The 20,412-nt window shown below is 47.2% G+C and overlaps 1 protein-coding gene across 2 annotated transcripts; it reads right to left on the bottom strand.

Moving 5' to 3' along the window:
- Window positions 1–1,424: 1,424 nt before the first annotated feature.
- On the bottom strand, window positions 1,425–18,590 carry LPAR4 (lysophosphatidic acid receptor 4). 2 transcript variants are annotated; one of them, XM_041396305.1, is made up of 3 exons: window positions 18,179–18,590; window positions 17,234–17,806; window positions 1,425–8,227 (listed from the first exon to the last, which is right to left on the bottom strand). In XM_041396305.1, the coding sequence occupies exon 3, from the start codon at window positions 8,072–8,074 to the stop codon at window positions 7,028–7,030; it is 1,047 nt and encodes a 348-aa protein (XP_041252239.1). In that variant the 5' UTR covers window positions 8,075–8,227; window positions 17,234–17,806; window positions 18,179–18,590; the 3' UTR covers window positions 1,425–7,027. The 2 variants fall into 2 exon arrangements, with proteins under 2 accessions (XP_041252239.1, XP_041252238.1); XM_041396304.1 differs by lacking the exon at window positions 17,234–17,806.
- Between the last annotated feature and the right edge of the window lie 1,822 nt (window positions 18,591–20,412).

Below are 20,412 nucleotides of genomic sequence, written 5' to 3'. Positions count from 1 at the left end.
ATCTCTCACAAGTGGGAATGGGGCTGGAAAATGCCAAATTATTCTCCCGAGTAACCCTGAGGGAAGGAGCTTTTCAAATGAAATCATTTGCAATGCAAAATCTGGAGGTGAGTGCAGGAATTTCAGTGGGATCCTCTGGGCCCCTGTCTGTGGCCTCCAGCTGTCCCCGTGCCAGGGGGAAAACAGCATCCCTGAGCCAGAAAGAGAAAATTCCTCCTCCAGGTATTCCAGGATGTGATTGTTGGACTCTAGGACTGAAATTTGTCCTTTAATAAACCTGAACCTTTTTCCTGCCCAAAGCTGAAAATGAGGCGAGGTCTCAAATCCCTTCCTGGGCCTGTCCGGTAGTTCCAGGCCAGGCTTAATCCTGGTTTTAAGAGGACTTTTTGCTCCTTTGCTGGAAATTTGGGTTCTGATGGCTCCACAGTTGTGTGAGCAAATCTCAGCTCCACTGTGACCTGGAGCTCTGAGTGGTGCTGATCATGTTATAAATAATAAAATATCCCTGGAGCTGCACAGTCAACACCGGGCCCTGCTGGGTTATGGCCTGGGCTTATCCCAGGAATTATTTTGGGGAGTTTCCTTTAGTCCAAGCTTTCAGTGTGTAATGGGCAGTTACAGAGCAGCCACAATTCATCATGTTAATAGTGCCACAGTGCCACTAAAGCAGGTTATTTTTTTTTCTTTGTGTGACCTATGTAAAATTTGTAAATGATCTCCCAAGACTCTCTATCTGTGCAGCAGGAGATCTGAGACACCTCTTTCACAGCACTCTCCTCAGCTCTCTAATGCAGCTAATATTGATTTAGGACATAAAATAACACCTCCCCTTGGGAATCAGCTGCTAATTCAGTGCCATCCATGAGGTTCTCAGACTCCCTGAGTGAGATTTCAACCCTCCCTGGTGCTGAGAGGGCTTTTATTCCATGGCACTTCCAGGGATAACACACAAGGCCAGCTTTGGAAGCAGCACAGCCCTTCCAGTGGTCAAAAGATATTTTTAAGGTTAATTTTATTCTGCTAACAGTGTGTCATCCTGTGCAGGAAAGATGAGAAATTGGTGAAATATAAATTAAAATAGGTTCAGTGCAACTGCTTTGTTTTTTGTTTGGTTTTTTTTTTTTTTTTTTTTTTTTTTTCTGTGTGTTGCGGTCTTAGAAGTGATCTCAGGAATGAGTTCCAAGAAAGTATTCCATGACTGCAGAGGTGATTTGGGTTAATGATGGAAGAAGTGGGGGGATTTGTACAAACCAAGTAAAAGGAAAGACCAGTTTCCATGCTGAGGGTTTCCAGGAAAATCTCCATGTGTGCTGGATGTACCCAGGATTTGAGAGGGCTACAGAGAAAGTGAAATTTAAATATTATTCCAGCTAACACTATGTATTTATGTAAGTCAGGGTAAATGAGAACACTCACACGTTCTGTTTTTGCAGAAAAAAACTTTCCTTTTTCATTATCCACACACATCCACAGAGATACAGAAAAGAGCAAACAGTGCAAAACATGGGCGTTGGTCACTTCTATACAATATTTACATTGCTCAAATCCCCCAGGCAGGGAAAAGCCAGCCCAGGGTTTTCTTAGGAACTGGACAGTTTTCTTGGAAAACATATGCCAAGTGATCCCAAAAAGAAACCACCCCACTCCTTGCTTGTCCTAGTGGTTTAGGGGTGTGAAGGTCCTGGTGTTTTGCATGGAAATTAAATTTAAGAATTAAAATCAAGGACAGCCAGCAGTGTTAAATGTTAGTTTTAAGTGATGTTAAAGTGTTAGTTTGAAGTGATGTTTTCCAGAGGGGAAAAAACAGGACAGCTCCATGTTTTGTTGTGAAATGTGAACATTTTATAGGGCTTAAAATCACTGTCTTAAATCATGGAACAGTTTGGGTTGGAATTGGCCTTAAAGACCATGGGCAGGGACACCTGCCACTATCCCAGGTTGCTCCAAGCCCCATCCAGCCTGGCCTTGGACACTTCAGGGATTTCACACCAGGAAGAACGAGCCTTTAAACACAAGCAGGTCCTGACACAGCAAACAGGAAAGGGAGAATATTCCCATGGCTGGAATCTGTACCCAGAGAAAAGGAGCTTTGAGCACTCTTGTGGGAAGCAAAGATGTTCTGGGTAGATCTTCCTCACTTGCTTGAACCTCCCACAAACCTGATTTTCTCCAAGTGGCATCTCCATGGTGCAGAATTTCAGGGAGATGCAGGAGTTATGTACAAATGTCACAACAGGATGAGAGGGAATGGCCCCAAGTTGTGCCAGGGGAGGTTTAGATTGGATATCAGGAAAAATTCTTGCACAGAAAGGGTTGTCAAGCATTGAAACAGCAAAGTGGTGGAGAGTCCATCCCTGGAAGTGTTCAGAAAATGTGTGGATGTGGCACTTGGGGACATTTGTGGTGAACATGGTAGGGCCAGGTTGATGGTTGGACTTGATGATCTTGGAGGTCTTTCCAACCTTAATTCCATGATTCTAGGGGTGATTTATGGTCCTTGGAGTGTCAGAGGATGTGCACACAGCTCAGACCAGCCTGGGCTCTGGGGTCAGCCTGGGGGAACATTCAGAAATAAAAATTACAGCTTTCCTGGAATTACAGCAAAAACAAGGCTTGGGCTGCTAATCCATGGAGAACAACTCTGCCTCTTTCTTCAGTTAATGCTGAGCACCAAAACCTGCTTAGTGAAGTGAGGGCTGCTTTGTTCCTGTCCCCAAACCCTGCCCCAAGAGCTCTGTGGACACAGCAAAGCTTTGGGGTTGCCCCAAAGGACACTTTCACAGGACAATTTCCTGCCTGGACAGCAAACCATCCCACTGGGAATGGCATGGAATGTTGTGGGGAGCTCTGCAGGGCCACAGCTCCTGAGGAGGCTGTCAGAGGTGCTGTGTCTCTCTGGCACAGGGAAATTCCTTCTGGCTCATCCATTTATTTTTGCTGGGTGAGGAGTGGAGCCTCCCTCCCTCATCCACTGAGAACTTCAGGGAGAACCACCGAAAAAACTTCCCAGGGTTAGCTTTAGAGGGATTTCAAGGCTGGATCCATGCAGGGAGCAGGGATAGGAGCAGAGCCTGGCTGGCTGATGTGCATGTGCAGCACAAGAACTTTCCCTCCCTCTGGCTCATCCAAGAGCTAATCCATGACTTTTATACCTGATTTGTACTGCCTCTTTGCCCTTGTGGTTCACAGATGTGGCTCTGGGTGGTTTGCACTGATTGTGTAAAGCCAGTGGAGATTTTCACAAGATTTACCCAAGACCTGGCACCTTTCACCCATTGTAGGGGCTGTGGTGGCACCAAGAGGAGTTTCCCTGGGACTGGAGAACAAAGCCCTGCTTCCCCCTGTGGATTGGCACAGAATTTCACAGGTGTGGGAATCCCAGGGTGGGTTTGGGCTGGGCAGGGGGCCCAGGAGCCTTTTGGAGCTGCAGCTTTTCCAGCTGGGCCATGGGTTGCAAAGCTGGTGAATGAATGTTGTGGGAGGACTGGGGAACGGGAACAGGGAGCTGGCTGGGAGCAAGGAAATCCATGATTAATGTTTGTTTAGGATCTCTGGGTCCTGTCTCAGCCTCAGCTAAAGGCAGTGACTTTTAATTAATTTGATTTTGTTTTTAAACTAGAAGTTGTGGTGTTGTCTTTGCTGACAGCAGCCCTTTGTCAGGGGGAGGAACACTCAGCTGCCCCTCAGCCAGAAAAGCTGGGAATCCACTTTTCTGCCACCCTCTCCTCCCAGCCTGGCTTTGCTGACATCTGAAAAATGACTTTTCCTCTCTCTCAATGCATAATTGGTTATTTATCCACAAACCATGGAGTGTGTACTCGGTGTACCTGACCTAGAAAAAAACAGATTAGTCAAGACCTGTCCCAGCAGATGTGAGTGTCAGTCATTATGTGATCTCCATATAATTTATGAGGTCTTAAATTACAAAATAATGGATCTTTTCAGTTGACATTTTGGCACAGGATGATAGGATTACATTTTATGTGAGAGTATCCACCACAGCTCTTGCCCTTAAAACTGCAAACAGAAATTTGTAAGCATTGGCACTGGTTTGGCTCCCAAAAAGACACCCATTATGCTGGGATTACAGGCAGGCCATGGATGTGGGGCCTGGAGCTTGTCCAGTCCCAGGCAGTTCTTTCCCTCCTCTCTTCCACCATTTCCTTCAGAAGCCCAGACAGTGGTTTCTAGCCTGGATTTTTCTTTCTTCCCTTGGATTTTACCAGAGGAAGGCCTGTGGAGCACACCCAGAGCAGAAGGCATCTCAGGACTCTGAAAATGAGAGATTCTGCAGCCACCGGGCATGAGAACAGCCCTGTCCCACAAAGCTCCCAAACCCCACAACCTCTGGAATCTTCTTGCTTTGCAAGTGTAAAGCAGCAGCTTTAAATTAAGATTTCCAAGCTGGCAGTTGATGTTGCCTGCTGAGAGCAAGCTGAGTGTAAACAGGTTTCTCATCTCTGTAAATCTGAATTAAGCAGGGCTTTGCCTCAGAGAAGAGCATTTTCTTATGTTCCAAATCATTTCCTTGCAAGGAGGAAGATGTTTTTAGGCACAGGGTGAGATTCCTGGGGCTGTCCTGTGCAGGGCCAGGAGTTGGATTTCCATGATCCTTGTGGGTCACTTCCAGCTTGGGATGTTCTGTGGTTCTAAATGCACCCTCAGTTTTTTAGTGAATCCTTCTCACTCTCGTTCCTTCTCTCTCCCACCCCTAGAAATTAAGTTTGTTAATGAATTCTTCTTGCTCTTTTTCCTTCCCTCTCTCATCCCTAAAAAATGCAGCTTGTGTCTCATTAAGTCCAGTTCCTGGCAGGGTTTGGGATGGGATGCCCCATTTCTCACAGAGTTTGGGGTGTGTCAGAGCTGCTGATGGTTCCCAACCCTCCTCTCTGCCATGGGGTGAAGGATTTGCTCCTTAGGGAGAACCCTGCCTGTAGGGAAGCCTGGCAAATCCCTCTTTGCCTTTTTGATCCAAAGGGAACAACTTCTCTGAAATGCACTCATTTCATGGCAAGGTTTGAGATGGGCTGAACAGCCAAAGGAAATATGGATTTTAAAATTCCCTGTGGAGAGTTTGGATGCAGGAGGAAAAGGGGCACAGGCAGGAAAAGGGACAAGGCACTGGTTAAATGGCAAATATTGCTGCTTCCTAAAGCCCAGCTCATCCCCTGGGCTGGAGGTGAACCTTTCCCAGCTGCTGACAAATTCCCTGCCATAGCCTATCCCTTGTCCTGCCACACTGACCTCATTCCACCAACTTTTTTCAATTAACTCTCCCTGTTTTCACATTCTTCTGCTCCAAAGTGCAATTGTCTGTGGATTTAATCTCCAGAAAAGCCTCCCAAGCCAGTCCTGTGTGCAAGTTTCCAGTAAATGTTGCTGTAACTCAGAGCTGAAATAGAATATTTTGGCTGCTCTCATGTTCTCTGTGTATAATGAGTTGATCATATGCTTTTCTCCAGTAAGTGACATTTTAGGGCTGAAATAGAATCATTTTTGGGGTCTCTCAACCTTGGTTAGCCACTGACTTCTTTATTCAAAGTGAATGCAGTGCTAAATAAATATTCCCTTGGAAGCATTAACATTTTACAGTTGAATTCTTCTCACACTTAAACCTCTGTTGCTTTAAATGATCACATTTGAGGTCCTTCTCTGATATCTCATGAGGCTTCATCAGACAGACTTAAAATAGAGTTGAGTGGAAAACATCTGCTCAATTAATAATTTGTCTCTTTTTTTGGCAATAATTCCCTAGAAGTAGCTTTGCCATGGTAATGTAGCTAACAAGTTGTAACTTCATATTTTTTTCAAATGAAATTGTTCTCCTCATTTCTGTGTCTTACACTTAAGAATGAACCAGCCTGGGAAGGGCTGTAAAGCTTCAAACACGAGCCAAGAGCTGGAGAAAGGAACCAGGTGGTAAAATGCAACACATACAAATAATTAATTTTCCATATATTTCTGCAATCTATAAAAAGAAAGGTAATAAATTAATTGGAAAACAAGACAATATTGCTGTAACCAGCTAAGAAAAGAGTGCAGCAAATTGGTTTTTGAGTTACCTTGAGGCCCTAAAAACCCATTAAGCAATCACAGATCCTCCCTCAATTGGGTGCTGTGACACCACTTGTCCATATTTCAGTGGGGTCAGCACTCCTGGGCTTCAGCTGCCTCAGCTTCTGGATAGAAGCTTTGCCCTTGGAAGAACTCTGGAGTTTCAGGCCCTTCTCCAGCTGACTTTACAGTCCAGCCCTTCCCAGAAATAGTCATTTAATCCCCTGGGATATAAAAGCCCAGGTGCAACAGATCATTAATGAGCTCTTTACTCCTCCCCAGATGTGGCATTAAAAGTAATCAAATAAATTAAATGACAGCTTAATCTGATAAAAATGAAACTTAATCTTTCAAAACTGTAATAATAATTATCTTTTTTTCTTATTATCTTTTCTGTCACCAAGCAACTCTTTTGCCTAATTGCTAAAAAATTATTTACACTTCAAAGCTCTCCATAAATTCCAGTCTCTAGGAAAACCAGGCTCTGCACTCTGGCAGTGGAGTAAGGAAAAGCCACAAGCTTTTATTATGCCTTTGTAAGCAAACATACATATCGTGGGAAGTTACTGAGTTAACATATGAGGATGAGGATGCACCTGCAGAAGGCAGAAATATTGGCAGTAATCTCTAAAAAAATGAAACTTTCTATTTCCCAACTGGTCCCATGTCAACTGCTGAGGGGGAAAAATGCCAAATGTTGGCATCTTCTGGTTAAAGAACCTGTTCTGTTCCCTCCTGAGTTGATGCATGTGTTGTAGCCTATCCATAATCTCCAAAGGGAGATCCATTGGGATTTTCATACTTTGTGTTCACCTGTGGAACATGATGGGACCATCCCAGTGCGAGGATCCGTCGTCCCCAGCAGCTTTTCTTCATTAACCCCACGTGTGAACCCCCATTTTCTGGAGCTGCTCTTTGCCACGTGGTGTTAATCAGGAGTTAATGGGGGGTGACTCCCTGTGTAAACATCTCCCTAGAAATGGGATTCAGATGTGGGATCTCCTCCGTTGGTGATAGCCTGGTCACTGATCTCATCCTGCGGCGCCGGCAGCGCCGTCTTTGTGAGCGGCATCTCTGTCTTGAAAAGAGAATCCATTTTGATCTGGGTTTTGATGTTGAAGGACTTCTGGAAGGACTCAGAGGTGAAGTAGTAGATGAAGGGGTCAAAGCAGCAGTTGAGGGTGGCGATGCACAACGTGATGGGATACATGGTCCTGGCAAACCTCTCCAGGGAGCAGTTGGCGATGGCCTGGGAGCGCACGAGCGCGTACAGGAACAGGATGGAGTTGTAGGGGACAAAGCACACAACAAAAATGGCCACGTGCACGATGATCATCTTCAGCACTTTCTCCTTGTTCGTCCCAATCTGGGACAGGGTGGCCGGCTTCCGTAAAGTCCGGAGAACCAGCGAGGAGCATGTGAGGTTGAGCAGCAGAGGGATGATGAATCCCACCACCTCAATAAATATGGTGATCTTGGACAGGTAGGTTTTCCAGATCCTTTTGGAGAACCCTTCGAAACAGGTGGTGCTGGTGTTGGACACATTGGTCGTGGAGAACAGCGAGGCCGAAATTCCGCCGCTGAGGACCAGGATCCAAACGCCAGCGCAAACGATGGCGGAATTCCTCCGGGTGCGGATGGTGCGGGAGCGGAAGGGATACACGATGGCCAGGAAGCGATCCACGCTGATACAGGTGAGGAACAACATGCTCCCGTAGATGTTGGTGAGGAACGCCGTGCCCGAGATCTTGCACAGGCTGTCCCCGAAGGGCCAGTGCCTGTTGAAGTTGTAAAAAATCTTGAAGGGCAAAGTGAACACAAAAAGCAAGTCTGAAATCGCCAGGTTGGTCATGAAAATGGCCGTCTCGCTCCGCATCTTCATCCGGAAGAGGAAAACGAAGAGGGAGGCGCAGTTTGTGATCAAGCCAAGGATGAAGACCACGCTGTACACGGCTCCGTACAGGTTGTACTTGAAGGAATCATCTGTCAGGCAGGTATGGTTGTTGCTGTGGTTTCCCATGCCAAGTCTGGGATGGGCTTCCAAAGGTCTTCAAAGTCTACTTCAGTGACATCCATAAAATAAGGCAGGGAGCTCGTCCCTTCCCGAAGGAACACATTCCAAGGAGGCGGCTGGACTCCTTCCTACCACATCTCCCTCATGGATCCTTTCATCCTAAAGGAGAGAGTGAGAGAGAACTGCCATCAGTCTTGAACCAAAGTGACTGTGCAAGAGAAATTCCCAAATTAATGGATGTGCAAACAAAAGCAGGAATTAGTTTTCAAGCGAGTCTTTATAAATTCCATTATTATTGGGTTTTTTCCCCAGTTGGAGACGGAATTTACTGAATCTGGTCTTTTCTTTCCTTCCATCCCTCCCTCATCCTCCTGTTTGAAGGAAAGTGATTGTTCTGAGCAGCCAGGTCTGTGGAAGGTGTCCCTGTCCATGGCAGGGGTTGGAACAAGAAGGGCGTTAAGGTCCTTTCCAACACAAACAGTTCTGTGATAATTCAAACATTCCCCTTGGAAAGGTTTTTCTTTAAAATCTGAGATATAATTGGCCCATTATGTTTGGAAAGAAATTTAACAGGATTAAACATCTGAAATTTTGCCCTAAACCTGTAAAGGAGGAGAAAAGCAGAAAGTTGTAGTGTTTGCTTAAACTGTGCACAAAGGCAGGTTGGATTTTCAACCTTTTTTGATGCAAAAATATTTTAAAATATTATCCAAAATCTATGATAAAGAAGAGCTGTTTTGCCTTTTTTTCGGTGCACAAAGGCAGGTTGGATTTTCAACCTTTTTTGATGCAAAAATATTTTAAAAACCCACCAAAATCTATGATAAAGAAGAGTTGCTTTGCCTTTTTTCCTAAATGAAAATAGGAACATCCATACACATGTTTTCCAAAGTGGAAAACTGTTGTAGTTCAGAAATATTTACCAAAAACACTTCCCAAAGCCATGTTTCCTTTTTTTTTTCCCTGCTTAAAAATGTCTGCAGATGGGTATTACTTCCAAAAGGAATTTTTTTGCAAGTGTAAAACTTTCCCAAGAAAAATTTCTCTAAGCTGTACCAACAGCTGCTTTTCATTCCTACTCTTTGTCGAGGTTTGGAATGTGAAGTTTGGGAAATGTCATGGACTACGCTCTTATAACACTTTGTCCCAACTCAACAAGCTTTGGAGACACGTGAAGTTAGCATGTTTTTACTTGGACATAGGTGCTTCCTGAACTCCCTGGATCATCTCTCCTGGCTATTTCAAGTATTTGTAACGCCTGTGAGAATAATCCCTTGGAAAGTCTCCTCGAGGAAAGTCCCTCTGGAGCAAGGAGGGTTTGTGAGTTGGATCATGAGTTCAGCACTTCTTGGAAATGGGGAGCAAAGTTGGGTCATGAAGGGAAAGACCTTTTCCTTACAAACTCCAGCCAACCAAATAAGGACTAGTTTGGAATCGCCTTGTAATCTAAGAAATTTAGGAGCTACAACTGGGAGTAGTTTGGAGGCGAAAACCCTTGTGCAGAGTGGGATCCTTTCCAGAGTGAACCCCTGACAGAGGAGTTTCAGCTCCAAACCTGTCACTGAGTTGTGTTAAAAGGTTGCAATGGCAACATATAAACAAATAAAATGGAAAACAAATAATGTTTTCGAGGCAATTTGGGATGCAAATGATCAAAATCAGATGTTTTCCGTAGGTTTTCATCCTGGGAGTTCTCGCATGCAAGCTGACAGCCTTGCTGGTAAAATGGCAAATGTTGGGAAAGCTGGGATAGCCACGGCTTTGCTGGGTGGAAGGGGCAAATTCCTCACCTGGGAATGCCTGGAGAACCACAGGATTCCCAAGATCTGGTGCTGTGACCCTGGGAGCAGGCAGCACCTCACGTTTGCACCTGGCATAGTGAGAAAGGAGGATGCCCAGATCTGCCTTCCCAGATGACTTCATCCTTTGGACATCCAAAAAGATGAACTGGAACTTGGAGGTCTCTCCTGTGGAGAAGGTTTTTCCTCCAAAATTCATGGTTAAATGAGCTTTATTGAGAAACAAGCTAAAAAACCAAAATCAAATTTCTCTGGATCTGTGGTAAAAGGAAAAAAGGAAAGGTCTTGCCTGAAAGTCCAAATGCCTTTAAACAAGAACAAAATTGGATTGGAAAGCTCACATGAGCTCCAACAGGAATAGCTGAGCTTTGGCTTAACCTTCAGCCTCAAGCATTCAGTCCTTGGCTTGGAGCTCCCTCCCAGTGCAGACACTCCCTGTTATCTCCATCAGGAGTTTGTGTTCATGCTGGAATGTGACTCCCTGGGTGGGTGAACCCCAGGTGTGCCACACTCTCCTGGTCCAGGGTCCACTCTGGGTCCTGCTGGAGAGATCTCAGAGGGGTTGTGTGTCCTTGGGAACCTCACTCAGCCCGGGAGCCCAGTGGAAACCCCACTTTCCCACTGGATTGGATTGCCAAACTGCCTGGATTTTGGCAGTTCCTCAAGAGCCAGGTTTGCAAGGTGCCTTTGGAACTCTCACCTTTGCTCCTGACCAAGTGCTGCCAGCAGCCTGGCCCAGATACTCCTCACACAGGAAAAAGGATGCTCCATCAGCTGACTCTTTTCTCCCTGCTCTGCTCCAGACAGCCCCAAGGTCAAATCCCGTTTTTTCCAGTGTCTAATCTCTGGGAATTGCCTGCCAGCAATTGTCTAGTTAACTTATGGGCTTTAAAATACAGCCTGCCTTGTTTACCTATGGAACCCTGAGGTGTTTAAACAAGCTGACAAGTGGCTTTGAAACCCAGCCATGTGCTTTAAATTCTGTAGGACGAGTGTAAAATTCTCTTTCCTTCCTTTCCACTATGGATTAAAGCAGTGAGATGCTCTTCATGGACACCTCAGTCACCACTGCTGTTGCCTTGCTGGGAAAAAATAAAGCAATATATTTTTTAAAAACTAGTAAATACGGGGTGACAAAGTAGTGGGGGTTTTTTTATATTTCAGGCAGGGCAAAGCTTTAAATCCTATATTTCAACAGGGGACCAGTCCAGGAGGAGAGGAATGTAATGGAATAAACCCCCTGTTTAGTGTGATAAAATTCAGAATATTCTCTCTCCTAGCAGGGATGGTATCAGCAAACCTCCAGCAGCCATCCCTCACAAAACCCTGTAATTCAGAGAGAGATTCACTAGAGTAGCTCCAGGCTTTGCTCTTTTACAGTACAAATATCCCATCCTCCATGGACTGAAAAGAGAGGAAAAGTTGTTGTTACTTCCTATGGTGCCTGAGTATCCTGTTTACAATTCCTGTATTTCCTCTTCCCAGCACCCCAAGACACCTCCAAACTGCCAGACTGCAGCTCCATCCAGAGGAGCTGTTTGTTAGAACAGGAATTACTGCAGGGAAAAAAACCAAATTTAAAACCAGCCCCTGTCATTCCATTATCCCATTCTTCCTCCTCCACACTGATCCTGTTCTCCACATGTGCAGCAAGCTGAGGTCAGAAAAACACCAGCGTGAAGTTTGGGGCTGGCATTTTTGGCATCATCACATTTTCTTTTAGTCATGTGAGATGTCAGATGAGTGGAACTTTATCGGTCTGGACGTGAAGGACACCCTGTGTGTTCATCTGAACTCTGGGTTTGGGAGGTCTGGCACAGCCCTGATGGGAAAACCTTCCAGAGCTGAAGGATGTCTGCTGGATTGTCATGGTGTGTACTCAGGTTATCTCTTAAATCTTGAGAAACAAAGGTTTATAGGTAGAGAAGGCAAAACCTGCAGGACAGTGGGGTTTGGGGAGGTTTCTCTGGATTTTCTCCCAGGTCATGGCACCAGTCCTTGTGTTTTGATAGGGTCTCAGCCCCCGGCATGGAAATAAATCGGGATTTTCCTGGGGCACAGCAAGAGCTTTATTTCTGCCTTCTCCTGACAAGAATTCCATTCACTCCAGGGTTTGCAGCTCCCTGCTCCTCACCCCCTTGCTACAACGCCTGTGGGATGTGTAACTTACTCCCACCACGGAGCCCAGGGTTACAGCTTTACAACAAACTCAGCTCTGCAGCTTCTTGGCATTTATCTCCTTCCTTTGTTCCACTTTAATTAGGCAGAAGGTACAAATAAGAGTTTTTTTGTGTGGAGATGTTTGGGGTTTTGGCAGATTTTTGAAGAGATGATAATTCTGTGTAAGTCTGTAGGACTTGGGTTCTTTTAGACTGGTGACTATAGATAAAATAAGATTAAACTGCAATTGTTTGAATAGATAAAGTCAAACTGTTATATGTTTTTTAAAAAACCAAAACCTTCTTCTATCTGAAAAACTGAACACCTCAGTTCCTGCGGTGGAATTTCCACTTAACTTCTACCTTCTTTTTTCAGTAAAAGTTGGTTTTGTTCAGGGAGAGCTCTGAGAGTGTGAACTGGCAGCAGCTTTAAGGACAAACCTCCGGTCTGGGGCAATCTGGTGGCTGATTTTTCCCTGTTGGAGGCTGCCAGGGCAGGAGATGATGCTGCACAGCGATGCTGCCTCTGCTTTCCCAGCGCCAGCAGTGTGGGTTTATGGAAAGCTGGAGCAGGTGATGCTGGATCTGGCTCCTCCAGAGGAAGGTGTAGGGATGGGAAATAGCTCGGGACACCAATTTTGGGGTTGGGCTCAGCTCGCTGAGTGCTGTGAGTGCTCCATCCTCCCCGGAGCTCCTGGCAGATTCCCAGTTTTCTTCCCCGGTGCAGCAGGAGCGAGGGAAGGCCGGGATTAGAGGGTGGGAAGCGGAGCAGCTGCCCGTAAACAAAGCTCCATTGACGATCCGAAGCGCTGGGAAGGAGAAACGCTTTAATCTCTTTCATTTCCTAATCCTAAGTGATGTACTGGAGAACAGTGGGGAAAGAGCAGACACAAGTGGGACTTTGAAGTCCATGGAGGTTTGTGGAGCTTCAAAGGGCCATTCTTGCCTGGGGAATGGGGACGTTTGCGGGTGATTAGCCTAAAAAACAGGGCAGGAAGGCTCTTATTCATGGCTTTGACACTTATTGTGCCCAGTGTCACCGGACCTGAGAGTCCCCAGCCCTTGCTGCGGCTGCCGCATCCCCTCCCGTACCTGTGTGAAGCTGGGTTTGGGAGCGGATCGCTTCAGTCAGGTTTCAGCAGCTGGTTTTTCAGAGAAAAACCCGAAACGTGGGGTCGCCTGGGGAGGCATCGCCTGTCTCAGAGCCGGGAGTGAGCGCAGGGATGGGGTGGAAGCCACCGGGAGCTGCTGTCCCTGCTCCGAGCTGGCCTTGGCTCCTGGGGACCCTCACACCCCTCCGAGCTCAGCAGCCCCTTTCTCTTGTGCACGAATGCAGCAGGACCCCCACTTAATTCTTCTCCAGGATGGAGCAGGGAAGGAAACCTGAGCCTCTCAGCCCGAACCCTAAAGGCGCTCTCCTTTTCTCTTCCCTTTTTTTTTTTTTTTCTCTGTTTTAATTGCTCAGCACCGCCGTTGTCTCCTCACTGTCCTCTGAGACTTACAAAGCATTTCCTGCTCGTGGTGCCTTCTCTGGGCTGTATCTGTTTTGGATTGAGCTAATTAAAATGTTTCCTTCAGAAGAGATTCGCGAACTGCCTTACCCCATATTCAGCCACTGATCCTCGGGGCATGACTCTCCTTTTGTTTGCACTGAGAATGTCTCTCTCCATTTACATCACCCTTTAACCCTTGGCGTGCTCTGCCTTTCCCCATCCCCAGCAGCCCCCAGAGGGGCTGGGCCGCAGCCAGGAAACGATGGGATTCACCCCAAACTTCTCGGCGAAGTTTGCATTATTTAACACTTGTAAGAGCGGCTTTTTGCCCGGCCTTTGGTGCTGGAATGCTGCTTGTTTGGAGCCCCAGGGATTGCTGGATAATGGCAGTGCTGGCTTCAATAGAGAAGATTTAGATGCAAAGAAAAGCTGATGAAGTGCTGAAAAGCAAAGTTACCCTGTCTGACCAGGTTGTTTTCACCCAGGAATAATGTTTGCGGTAGAGGTTGCCGTGTCCCTGATGTAGCTCTGGTTCATTACAAAGTGTGGCTAAGAAAAAAAAAAAAAAAAAAAAGGAAAAAAACCCCATAAAAAATAAGGGACTCCTGTTTCCCTAAGCCACTGGGGACTCCAACAACAGGCCTGGGTTTATTTGCTCACAGTTCCAAAAGGTTCCCAGTCAGCAGCCTGCCCAACAAGCTGCCTTTCTTCGCTTTCCCTGACACAATTTCCAGTGGTTCCTCGGCCATTCCTTGGCTTTTTGGCTCCTTGTTGCCTTTCCTCAGCTCCTCTGAGCCACGTGGAGCCCTCCTGTTACCCCATCCTCATCCCCTTGGGCTGGATCCTCTTCGCTCCCTTTGCTGAAATGGGAGAGCTGAACTTTCTCCTCCCATTGTCCAGAAATTATGGGCTTTTTTTTTGCCTTGCCTTGCACCAAGAAGGTGCCAGCACAGCAGCACAAACATCAATTTCACCCTGGCAAGGTGGCCTGGCTGGAGGGGCTGGCTGGATCCCTTTGGGTGCTGGGCCAGTCTGTCCATGGGTCTGGACAAAATCCGTGTTTGGGACCTTGAGGGATCTGTGCCCTGCATTTATTTACTGCAGGGGGTTGATATAACAGGGCTTTATTCTCTTAAATTGCTTTATCCTGAGGGAAAAAAGGGGAAATTTTGAGGATTGTAGAATCCCAGGAAGGTTTGGGTTGGAAGGGAACTTAAAGGCCATCCTGTTCAATCCCTGCCATGAGCACCTTCCACCTCCAAGCCTTGTCCAACCTGGCTTTTTCTGTAAAGTGGTAAAATAACTAAGAAGTTACTCCACAATGCAGAAATATCCAATCTCAGCTGGCCAGCAAAGCTTCTGCAGTGAAACTTCTTAGAAATCACATTTCTAACTATAAGATGAGGGCAAGGCAATGACATTTTGGCATCGTGCAAGGGCTGGATGCTGCTTTTCCTGCTAAATATGGTTATATCCATCTGTAAAACATGCTGGGGAGGAAGAGGGTGAGTTGTCTGCAGGTTCAAGAAAGGAAAATGGGAATATTATGAGAGGAAAAGAAGAGGTCTGTTGTGAATGTGTCTTTGCAGCATCACAGGGTCTCTCAGCCTGATGAGCTCATGTTTTGACCAGAGAAAGGATCTGCTCTGCTGCCAGAACACACCTTTGTCTCGGGGCTCAGGGACTGATGAATGTTCCTTAATTTTACTTGCCAAGATAAAGAGATCTTCCTTTTCCTACCTACCAAACACATTACAAATAATCCATCAAATTTTCCTGCAGCCAGGGTCAGCTCAGGCTGGTCTGGCTCCGGAGCAGGGTGGATCTTTACCCCCTTTATGGGGCTGCACTGGGAGCTGGTGCAGGAGGAAGCCTTGCAGAGCCACTGTCTGCTCTGGGAATAAAGAGCTCCTCTTTTCAGGGAGAGAATTTCCCTTCTGTGCAAAGTGGTGGCTCCCCTTCCCCAGGACTAAATCGGATCCTTATTTACGGAGGAGGAGCAACGTGTGGAGGAGCAGAGTGAGGCTCTGCACGCAGGCTTGACCTGGAAAGACCTACTGAGGGTGGCTGAGTGCTCCAGGAGCCATCCCCACCCTGCCCAGCCCGCGGGGACGGCTCCCTGCCGGCTCCTTCGGGATCCTGGAGCACCTCTGCAGCCACACAGCCCAGCCATGGGGAAACAGAGCCCCAAATCCCAAATGTGCTGTAAGCAGGGCGAGGGGCAGCGGCACGGATGGATCATGGACGCGGCGTCCACCCAGATGGCTCCAAGTGCCACAATGACAGAATCCCAAATTGCTTTGCCACGTCCCCTCCAACAGGGCACCCTGTCCCCAGGATCTGGCCCAAGCTCTGGATAAAACTGCTTTAATTCCTGCTCCTGTGCTCCAGCCATGAGGTCACTGCTGCAGGACTGATCCATCTTCCAGCTGGGAGAGCATCCTCTCCCTGCCCAGGGAATGTTTCCATCCCTCCTCCTCAGCAAGCCCAGGTGCAGCTTTGCAGTTTTGTGCCTCATTGCAATGCCCTAAATGAAGCTGAGTGCAGAACTGGGGCATTTCTTGTGTTTGTCTGTGTGGAGCTGAGCTCTTGACCCTGGAATTTGGAAGACATTGATTTTTATCAGTTGAGGAGGATTCTTATTTTTAGCCTCAAAGGATTCCAGTGAAATGTTTGTTCAGCCTCCTCTGTGTTTCAGGGCTTTCTTTTAAAATGCAGAGGCTTTGAGCCCCCCAAAGTACCAGGGTTTCCTGCCTATTTTGTTTTTAGGGAATGCTCCTAAGGGCAAGAAGATGGAAAAGTACTACAAGGGGGGAATGTCCTTATCACCGAGCTGTGAACTTTGCACTTCCCATCCTCTGGATTTGGCTGTTCTGTTCCTATAGGGCAGCAATACAAAAACCACACACAATTGTCTCCTCTCAAACAATGATTTGGGAATGTCATTAAAACCTCCAAACTTTTCCTGCAAATTTTTCTTCCATGTGCTTATATTGTGTTAAATCCTCTCTCTTCCAAACAGCAGTATCTTTACATGATGTTGTTCATCGTTCATTTTACTTCAGACACCCTGGTTTTTTTAGAGCTGTATTTGAATTTTTCTCATTGAATTTTGCAGCTTTAAGGGAGTAGATTTTAGTAATGAATGGAGGCTGAAGCAAAAAATCAAATTTCTAAAGTTTTCAGTATAATATTTATAACTTAATTCCTAATTTTTTTATATAGTTTGTGGGAACCAGCCCTCCATTAAACGAAGGTGAATGCCACATTTCTATCCAACCCATTACAAGCCTAAAGTGTCTTTATGACACTGACTTCAAGTACAAAAGGAAGCTGTAACCAAGGGATCCTTTTCACAAACACACAACAAACAACAGGGCAGAAAAGTCCTAAACTTGTCACCTGCAGTGCCACAACGAGAATCTCGATGGCAATGGAGAATTCCGCTGGGAGTCAGAACCATTTCCATGCAATCTGCAGGAGTAACTCGCACGGGAATTACTTTCCCAAAACTCGGAGCTCATCTTTCTGCCTTTAAGCAGCCATGGCAGGGCTGGAGCAGGAGGAAGGGGAGTCGCCAGCGCAGGGAAAACACCGCGGATCTCCAGTGAAACCCGGCGGGATTCATCCCCCACATCCACCCGAGCCGCCAGACCCCCACCCGGAGCTGCCGTGGAATCCGGCCGCTTTTTTTCGGGAACGGGGGGAACTTACCGGCACCGCCACCATTCCCACGGCTCGGGGCTTCCTCGGGATCCCTCCCTGACAGTCCTTTGTGTCCCTGGCACACGAGCCGCGTTATTCCCACGCGGAAATCCCACTTTGTGCAAGTTCAGCCGCTCATCCTCAAACTCCGCGCCGGGTGGCAGCTGCCCGGCCTTTGTTCCGAGCGGGATCGGGGCTGCCGAGCGCTGCTGCCATCGTGTCTTGGCAAAACGGGACGCAAGAATGGGCCCAATGTCTGGGCAGGGGCTGTGGGCAGGGGGAACTCCTGGGGGTCTCCATAGGAAACGCTTTCCATTGGGCAGGGATGTGTTATTAGCGCCGGAGCCCGCCCCGCCCCGGCTCTCCGCTGGGTCCCTCTCGCGGGGCTCTATCCATGGATTCCCTTCCAGAGCCTCTCCCAGTTCGGAATTAGCAGCTTAAGGACAGCCCGACAATGAGCAGCGCGGATTTCCTGAGCAATTAGCCGGGGGACCCGGCCTGGGAGAGCGTGCCCGATGGGAACGAGCAGGGAAAAGCTCCTCAAAGCTCGGATTTTCCTTCCCGCGGCCGTAATTGTTTTGCCTTCCAATTAAAAAAAATAAAGTGAGGAGCGGAGGGGGGAGCTGGGAATGGGGAGAGCACTGGGTAAGATTAGGAAGCTGCAGAGCAAAGTTGGCCGTGGAAATAAAATAGCAAACATTTCCCTGGGCAGATTTAGAAAGGCGCTGTTTGTTAGGCTGGGGGTTGTTGTTTTGTTTTAAATCTTCTCAGAGGAGCTGACTGGAACAGAGCCTTGCCCCGAATCGCTGGGCTCCTGCTGGAAAGCCGGTCAGCTTTCCTTCTCCAGGGCCATAATTACAAATACTCAGAGAAGCGTGGCTGCGTCTGCCTGGCAGCTGCCCCCGAGAGCCGCGCGGTGAATCTGCCCAAAAACTGCTTCTTTCCCCCGCTTACCTTCGCTATCAGCCCTTCAGGTAGGGACGAGGCTCTTCTGGCAGCAGCAGCAAGGCGGCGGATGGTTCATTTTATTCCCTTTTCAGCCCTCTCTGCCTCCATAGGGCTGAAATGCCGGGGCTGCTGCTAAAGCCCAGCCTCCCCCCTAACGCGTCTCGCTCGCATTGTGTTTGTCTCTCCTCTTCCTCCGCTCTCCTTGGCTCTTCCCACAGGCAGCCAAGGCCAGTAAACAACTCATTGTGAAGCTGCGGTGGATGTAATTCCTTGGGCTGGTGGCCACCGTGGCTGAGTCGCCTGTGCAGCGCAGCCGGCTGCTGCCACAGGCTTTTATCCCTCCATGCAAATAACTTCCTGAATATCTCATGTAACAGCCCAGCAGCTCCGGGCTGCTCAGCCTCAGCCTCTGCGAGCCCCCGGCTTCGACGAAACGCAAAAACAGGAGCGTGGATTCGGAGCGAGAAGGGTGGCGGTGCAGATGTTTCCTGCTCCCGATGGGCAAAGGTCCATTTTTATTTGTTTAGTAAAAATAGAGGCAGGAAAATGGGGGGGAATGGTGGCGGCGTGGCCAAAGGCATCGCTGTCCCTGAGTGTGGGGTGGCAGAAGGCTCAGGATGGAAAACCCGCCAGTATCACCAGTAAATTTACACAGAAACCCAGTTTCGTGGCTGGTGGGCATTTTCAGGCGGCTGCATGGAAATGCTGATCCCTTGGGAAGTGCGGCTGCTTTTGACACCCATTCACATGCGAGAGTGAGAGCACCCATTGACCAGCATTCGAAAGCTTTTTTTAGGGAAAGAAGGATATCGGGAGCTGGATGCTCTGACACAGATTAGGATAAACTCACTGAAACCTTTTCTCAGATTAACATCTTGAGTCTGAGCTTCAAAACTACCCGGGCTGGGCAAACCCATTAGAGAGGAGAGTGATGGACCCTTAAAGATTAAATGCAGCATAAATCTTAACCCAAAACTTCTGTGCCTCTTAGAGAATTTAGGCAGAATGTGGTGATTGTGCCAACTTTGCTGCTGCTGGAACGGACCCAGGCAGCTGTGCCTGGCTGGGATGTTTGCTTTCTCTCCGGAGTTATTGGTTTAATTGAACTCTCCTGACAAAAAGTCTTCAGCTGTTGGGAACTTGAAGGCCTGGGAGAACAACTCTTTAAAATGTTACAGGAGATTGGGAATGGGATTTATGCCCTTTGTGAAGTTCATCCTTCTAAACTACCGTAGTGATTCCAGCTTTGTATCCATCCGTGGTTGCCATTAAATCCAGAAGTTGTAGTGAGCAGGTTATTCAGTCACCACTTGGTTTAGGATTTTTTTTTTTCTTTTATAAGGAGCATTTTTTTCTGCTACAACCAGAACTAGAAGCTGGAAAAGTGCAATCTGGAGGTTGAGCCATAATGGTGTTCTCTAACCTGTAGAGATCACATAAAAACACGAAAATTCCAATTTTCTCCCTGTGGAACATAACATTTTTGGTATTGATGAGAAAGAAAACATCCCCAGAGCAATATATTCCTGCTGCCCTCTAAGGCATTCAAAGTAATCCATGGATGCCTTTATCCCTCTCCTCCTAAATAGGCCAAATGTTGGGCTATCAACCCACTCTGTGTATTTTTATTTAAATAAATAAAGTACAAACATTTCCAACACAGTGCCCTTAAGAGAGGTTTATTTGCCAAACATGAAGAAAGGAGGAGGCTGCCTCTCTTCTTGGTTCCAGTTACAGAAGAGTGTTTGCTTTAAAATGGAAAAACAAGGAACAGACTCCTGGGCTCTTCATCTCTGCACAACCCGTTTGGTGTCCCCACCCTGATCCCATGGTGTTCGTCCTAGACTTGGGACAGGGTGGGATTTAGTGAACCTTCCTTGTTAAAACATTGGCAGGACATCAATAATCTGGAGTTATTTTGGAAAACAAGGGAAACTGGGCTGTTATCTTATTGTAAAGTGTGGCTGCTGAGAAGGCACAATGTTTGGAAGCAGAAGTTTTACCCCCCCCCCTCACTTTGCAGAATTTGCTGCCCGTGCACAGAAACCCCATGGAAATGACACTTCTGGGCTGTCTCTGGTTGTGTCAGTGCTGGAGTGGCTTTGGGACTGGGATGTGCAATTCCCATTGATTTCAGCCAGCCAGGAACACCTGAATTTATGGGATAATTTTGCCTGGAAAAGGAGCATATTGCATTTCCCGGTGATTAACACTTAATTATTCTGCTGTCAAACCTGCTG

This window comes from Onychostruthus taczanowskii, unplaced genomic scaffold (assembly GCF_017590055.1).
Source record: "Onychostruthus taczanowskii isolate IOZ18803 unplaced genomic scaffold, ASM1759005v1 scaffold13, whole genome shotgun sequence".
NCBI lineage: Eukaryota > Metazoa > Chordata > Aves > Passeriformes > Passeridae > Onychostruthus > Onychostruthus taczanowskii.
Note: the sequence above shows the minus strand (reverse complement) of the source record. Positions and strands in the feature narration are given on the sequence as shown.

Excerpts from the sequence above, each read along its gene's own strand:
- LPAR4 (XM_041396305.1), bottom strand. The coding sequence starts at position 8,074 with ATGGGAAACCACAGCAACAACCATACCTGCCTGACAGATGATTCCTTC.